Here is a 7,125-nt window from a genome sequence, read left to right on the forward strand (position 1 = left end):
CATCAGATCATTAAGGACGACGGCCGATCAAGACGCAAACACGAACGGATCGAAGGAACTAAACGTTTTAGGACTCGGTTAGAAACACAACGACTCGATAAGAAAGAGTTTTGGTGCAGAAAACAAAACTAAAGGACACTTTTTACCAGATGTTTTACAACTTTAAGTATAAAGACAATTCAAATTTAAAATCAGGTAAAAATCTAAGTAAACCGGACTAATAATCTTTACATTTACACATGATGGTTTTAGTGGTTTCCAGCTGCACCAAATCCTCTAAATTTAGCTTCTTTTTTTGTAGTTTTAAGAAACTAAATGTTTTAGGACTCAGTTACAAACACGGTGACTCGATAAGAACGAGTTTTGGAGATCTTTCACGTCCAACAACAACTTTATCTAAACTTAGACAATATGGAGACAATGAAGATCTCAAATCAGGCGAAAAGCTGATGAAGGAAACCGGACTACTTTTTATATTCGCTTTACATTTACACATGATGGGTCTCACATCGATTACCGGGGATTTTAAGAAGCAAAGCTTCAACACAGGCTCAACAAAATGAAAAAGCCTGTATGTCAAACATCACTGATGATGAAGGCTGAGAAAAGATTTGGGGACTGAAGCGTAGCGAGCTGGAAAAATGGTTTAATTTTGATGAATTCCAAAAAACTTGAGCTGCACCGAATCCCGTTTTAGTTTTCTCTCAGTGGTGCTCGTTATGTGAAAAACTGTGCAGTTAGATCTCCTCTGTCGTCTAAACGTGAGTCTGACAGGAGAAACTCCACTACAGTCACACGCAGGCATGCAACCTGTGACCAGAGGCCACGAGCAACGACGTCTGAGGTCAGTCTGCTTTTTATTAGCGCTCGGTCACAAGGGCGTCCTGGTGGATTTGGGTTTTAAGGCATCTCTCTCTCTCCACATGTTTCCTCTCCACTGTCCACTTCAAAATAAAGCACAATATTTGCCAAAACTGTGAAAGTCCAGATCCTGCTGCAGACCGCGCAGCTCTCTGTGTAAAGTACACACTGCAGTACACACAGTGTGTACTAGCATATATATGATCTGTGAAATGCAGTGAAACTGACAGGCCTCTGACCTCCAGCACACCTTCACAACAACAACAAGAGTCACAGGTGAGTTTTGGTTTGTCGTGTACGAGCGTGAAGCGTCAACACTTTGCGGGTGAAATTAATCTCTCCTGCGCTCCTGACAAAGGTTTAAAACACAAACTAATATTCACAAGTGGAGAAAGAAAATAGTTTAAATCGCTGCACCGTCACCGTCTCTCTCTCTCTCTCTCTCTCTCTCTCTCTCCCCCTTCGTGACCTTTCTGATAAAAACACAAACAAACGTGTGATTTCACAATTTGTACTGTAGGTAAACCGCTTTGTCTTCATGATTTATCTTAAACATCCGTCGTGTTGCTCTGACTTGTTATCAGCGTCTTCAGCTGCTGATTGTGAGGTCAGCTGTGCAACAGAGGCACTAATACTTGATATTTAAGCGAAATAACTTGATGCGCGTCCAAAGGGACTTAACAAATATCCTGAACGTGAGAGCGGGGAGTGTTTAATCTTTGTACAACAAAACCAAACGAAGGAAAACAATGAAATGTGACAGCAAACAGCTGCAGCCCGACTTCTTCTCCACACGGGATTCAAACCTGCGTCGTCCTGTGACGCCCAGCACAAACACAACCCGCTGACTCCGGTTTCATTGTGTCTACAGATAAATTAGCTCACCTTCTCCTGAACAAATACATTCACATCAAATAAACCTTAAATATCTGGATCATTAAAGTCAGACCAGCCTGAGGAGCATCTTTTTCTATAGTTACTGATTCATGAAGCACGTAGTTCAGTTCTGAGGTTTGTAGATGAGGAGTTTGTGAATGTACAGCAGACACCACAACTCTCTCTGAGGAGGATTAAAACCTTTTGGGGATTTTACAACATTAATATTGAATTTAAACTGGCTGCATCTTACAAACGGTTACAGGAACGGTTTGGATTATTAGCTTCCTTTGCGTTGCCCTTTTTCATGTGACATTATTAACGACGACGCTCTTGGACTGAGATTTCAAACACTCTCCAAAATCCAGAGATAAATCGATTGATTTCCGCTCGATCTACAGGCTTAAAGCATCGACTCCAGGATTCAAATTCTCAGAGTTTAACTTGTTTTGTGTGTGGTGAGATATAGATATAATTCGATATTATCCGCCTGTATTAAGTTGTATGTAGAAACACACGTTAGTCAGACCACTCTGGGTCCTGGTTTTGGGGGTACTTTGGTTCTGCACGTCCTTCGTCTCCTTCTTAATATTTATTAGGGAGCTGATCTCAAATGCTGCAGGTCAGAATTAGGACTTCTGCTCAGTTTGATTAGAGCTTCTGCTCGTTATTTTAAACACGCTGGAGCTCCAGATTTAAAAGGTGAACGAGTCTCTGATCGTTTAAAAGGTAGTTTGGAAAGAGAACTTCCTGTGGGACGAGTTCCCTTTTCTCACACTGTTGCAGCATCTGTTTGTTTTTTATTCGTTATATATCTTCTAGGGACGTTTCCTCCCGTGCAGCGCCCACATGACGAGGAGACCGACCTGTTGCCACGTTCGAAGCTCTAACTTGAAAATCTAAATGCCAACACATGCGTGAGGAAGTAAGTGGTGGGTGATTTATGAATTTTAAATATAAAAGCCGATCAGGAAAACTGTGAGAGTTAAAGATATCGGACGCGATGCGACTCGATCAGGTAACAATCACCGACCAATAACCAGATTATCTGATGGATTAAATGACAAACAGGCAGCTGCAGCCTGCAGGACACTTCTACAGATTCTCAGAATAAAAACAAATCAAATGTTGAACGAGTTGGTTTGTGAACGCAGCCTGTCAGTGCTGATATTTCACACGCTGTTAAACTCCTAATATTTACATCATGTCAAACTTTATTCACCTAAAATTGTGATTCCACAGCCAGTCACTCTGTCTCTGCTATTATCGTCCTACATCTGACCGTCCTGGAGGAGGACAGATGGTGTCTAACCATGAATAACCTGCAAAGCCCTCTAAGGCTAATTTGTGATATTTGATTTTGGGGTTTTTGACACGTGTGATTCAGACGGACGCCTTCGCTCAGTAACGTTAAGGGTTTCATTGTTTATCTTCCTTTAAGAATCACACCACAAATTATGCAGCTTCTTTTCCTCCGAAACAGAGAAACAGATAAGATGGACGACGGCATCTAAAAATAAAAAATAAATCACCTCTGCACACCCGACAAATCTATTCCGACGCCTCGCCGTGTCTTATTTAAACAGTCACACTTTATTTAAGGGCAGATTTACAGGTTGTGAAGGAGAGATTCTGCAGCAGAGAGAGAGCTGACACACCGACACACTCCTTTCCACCTTCTTAAATCAGATTCACAGACTCACTGAGGACAAAACCAGACTTTTTTGGGGGCAAGTTTGGTTCATTTACATTAAATTTCAGCCTCAAACAAACATGTTTCTTTTCTCCGTTCAAACCTTAAACACACGGCTGGGTTTTATTTCTTTTCTTCTTGTTTGTTCTATAGATGCAAGTTTTTAAATAAAACTTCCCACTGACTTTGTTTGGTGAAACACACTAGAGTGTAACACAGACTATATATTTATATATCTTTATCTATAATCTACTGTACATGCAGATCTATTTCCTCAGCTGCACTTCACACTGTTGCTGCTGCACATCAAGCAGACAAAACAACAACTGTCTGCGTTCAGACTCGAGCTGAAAGGAAGAGCCGATTAATCGATTAGATGATCGACAGAAATTTTTGATAACTGATTCATAAATTAAGTCTCCGGCTTCCTCAAATATAACAACTTGCAGCTTTTTCTTTAGTCTTCTATGAAAGTTAACATCTTTGGACAAAACAAAACATCTGAATATGTCAACTTGGACTTTGGGAAACTGTGAAGGATGGATTTTTTTTTTTTACAGTTTGATGAATTTCTAAATAACCAATTAATCAAGACATGAATCCGTAAATTAAACAATAATGAAAATAATGTTTAGCTACAGGAAATTTAGATTCTGTTTGTTGTTGTTGTTTAGTTGTAAATATAATCTTCATACATTGTCTGTTTCTGTCTTCTATCAACATCTCTGGACAATAAAGTTGGCGGCTGAATTTTGGATTTTAATGTCTTTACATGCAGAATAAAAAATGTGTTTTAATAAGAAACTTTTGAAAAATTTACACACAAAATTCAGCTTTGTTTAAAAAAAAGGTTTAAATTTAACTTTATTTTTTGTTGCTGCAAAAAAGAAAAAAGGTTATGTCTGCACTAAATTCCTACAGATACAATTTAAATCAGCAGAGAAATCATGAGAACATGTTGAAGTTTGGGGGTTTTGGAGGTGATGGATGTGGTTTTGTGTTCAGGTGATTTAAACCTGCATTGATCTATCTGAGTAAAGCGGTCAGATTTCACTTCAGCTCACCTGTTTCTCCCTGAGACACTTCAGACCCTCAAAACTCGCGTTATAAACACATTTCACCCCGAAAAAATAAAAAACTCTGGAGGGAAGAAGAATATTTGTGTTATTTTACTGTTAAAATTAAGATACTGATTCTGGGGATTTATTGATAATAGGTTGCCGACCTCCCGAAATGAATATTTCTTCAACTCTGGGAGGCTTTAAGAGCTTTTTCTATTGAATGAACAAACGCTGAAATGGATGAATCGCACGGTGAATCTCGGTGAGTCAGGTGTGAGCCGGGCTGTTTGTATCACAGGAGGTCAAACGTTAAGTTATTTTATCCTGCATGTGAAAAGCTGCAGAAGCCCTTAATTCAACCTGTGACCCAGTTAAATTTGGCTTTATTTCCTCCCCGAGTTGGCTCATAAATAAAAAATCGCTTAAATTCACGTTTTTGAAATTCCACCCAGCAAACATAGAATTTGTAAACTAAGATGTTTGTGGATGAGATTAAAACGCTGTGATTTTAATTAAATAGTCGTGTGAAATTTCTTATAATTATCTTCTAAATAAGCTTTAAATGTTGGTCGAGGATCCCGGGGAACAGAGCGCACGGAGGCGGCGGCAGCTCCGCGCTCCTCCCGCCGCCTCCGTGCGCCTCTCTGCGCGCAGCACCAAGCCGCGTGTCGGATTTGTTTAAACAACGGATCGGAGCATAACAAACTTAACATTATTTCAACGTGAGTTTTTGATTTTATGGACACAAAGAAGCGGGAAAGCAATTTGGCGGGTGTCTCCGCTCGCACCGGGCAGCTGGTGAGCCTGAATCCGCCGCAGAGACAGAGGGAAACGGCACGGTGAGGCTACCGCTCAGCGCTGGAACCATTTACCCTGCTGGTTCAAATTACTGAGAAACAGAAGATGGAGTGACTGACATGATTTTTATATTCTTTCTCCAAATAAATGTGACTTGTTCTGAATCATAAACGGAACCGGTCATGTTTTTAAAAGTAAAACCAAGCAGCCACGCGCTCTCCCAAAATGTCCAGCTAATGCAGTTTAGACTGGAAGTTTTCTGTTTTAGTTATTTTATCCTTTTCCAGATTAAAAAACGGGAAAGCAGCGCACACACACACACATCCCGTCCTCTCTGCTTACTTTGTCTTACTTTCTGTAACTGCACTTGAACTCTCTCTGCAGTGTGTTTGACTTTAACTTTCTACTCGCCGTTTCTTTCTCGCCCTGCAGGCTGATCGGGAGCCTCCGTGCATGTGTCACAGGGATCCTGGAGGGTGCAAACATGACTTTCACCTTCACGCTGGAGTTTTCTAACTGTGGCAGTAATCTGCGGATTGGCGCCGCGGAGCAGAGAGATGAAAAGTTACATGATGGTTCGGGTGATGTTTTTACCTCTGGGCCGCTGTGTTGGCGTCCAAAATCCCTGCGCCCTGCATCCAGGAGCGGACCGGGGTCATGCCGGTGGGGAGCGGCTCCTCCTTCATGGTCAGGGCCCCCCGGGGGAGGCTGTCCTGGATGGAGAACATCAAAGTGTCCTTCTGGGAGCTTTGTCTTCACCAGAAACACGAAAGAAGAAGAATAATCCTCCCTGTACCAGCCACTCAAAAAAGCCAAAGGACCACCTGGATTAAGGTGGAGAAAAGAGGAGTGATGAGGAGGAGGAAGGAGGGGAGGAGGGACACACCAGCGAGCTTCCCCAAAGTACTGGGTCCTGATCCAGAAGAAGAGTCCCGGATCCCTCTGGGTTTCTCCGGGGTTGTTTTAGATCCCAGCCCGAGCTCGCAGCTGCCTGGGCTTTAAACGGCGTCTCTGTGAAGTTAAAAGAGGGCGGAGAGAGGAGCGGAGAGCGGGGAGAGCATCTCAGAGGAGCCGGGAGAGAGAGAGAGAGAGAGAGAGAGGGAGAGAGGGAGAGGGGGAGGAGAATCAGCCGGGATCCGGAGAGCTTGACGCCGGGAGAACGCAGCGCGGAGAGCCGGGGATCAGAGGGAGGCGAGCAGCCGCGGATTGTGGAGAAATGAAAAGTGGGATAAAAAACAAGCCACGGCTTCAAAAAGGAGTAAAATGAAATGATTAGCAAACAAGAGGGAGGGACGGACCGTGGAAGGCTGCTGCTCCCGGGGGAACAGGGGGATTGGGCAGCGAGAAATCTCATCCCCCTCCCTCCCCGGCTCTTTATGGCTCCTCTGTCCCGGCGGAGAGCTCCTTCTCCCGGGGTCCGGGGCTCTGGAGCTCCCGGGGGACCGACGTGGATCGAGAGAGGGCGGGGACACAACCAAATAAGGAAAGCTAATTTGAATATCGGTCGCACCTCTCCCGCCCCATTGGTCGAAGTGGCGCGTTGCGTCATTGTTTTTTCAAAAGACACTCCAAAAAAGGGTTTCCGCGTGTTCGGCCGCGCGCACTGTAAAAAATGAGGCTTAAATTCAAGTGGACTTTTTTTAAAACACGGGAGAATCTAATGAGATAAACACGTCTGACTGCTGTAGGTGCGAACAGACTCCACATTTAGACATTTTTTAAAACATGTTAATAAACAGACTGACAGGTGGAGTTTAGCAGAATGGTGGTGACTGATGATCTGTTCAATATTCAGTCCTGAAAGCTCCTTTTTAACGCCAGTGTGTGAGCGGGAAT

At 43.1% G+C, this 7,125-nt stretch overlaps 1 protein-coding gene across 7 annotated transcripts in view; it reads right to left on the reverse strand.

Moving 5' to 3' along the window:
• LOC123957687 (transcription factor COE3-like) overlaps positions 1–6,659 on the reverse strand; it is a 205,684-nt gene extending 199,025 nt beyond the window's left edge. For 5 of the 7 annotated variants that reach the window (XR_006821862.1, XM_046030672.1, XM_046030669.1 and 2 more), the window contains exon 1: positions 5,884–6,154. Coding sequence is in view for 6 of the 7 variants with exons in the window: in XM_046030672.1 (XP_045886628.1) it covers positions 5,884–6,017 (134 nt within the window). In the remaining variant the exon portion in view is untranslated. Of the gene's footprint in view, positions 1–5,883; positions 6,155–6,587 lie in introns of those variants that run through there. The other 2 variants (XM_046030668.1, XM_046030673.1) reach the window with 2 other exon arrangements.
• Between the last annotated feature and the right edge of the window lie 466 nt (positions 6,660–7,125).

The sequence above is a fragment of the Micropterus dolomieu genome, linkage group LG19 (genome assembly GCF_021292245.1).
Source record: "Micropterus dolomieu isolate WLL.071019.BEF.003 ecotype Adirondacks linkage group LG19, ASM2129224v1, whole genome shotgun sequence".
Taxonomy (NCBI): domain Eukaryota; kingdom Metazoa; phylum Chordata; class Actinopteri; order Centrarchiformes; family Centrarchidae; genus Micropterus; species Micropterus dolomieu.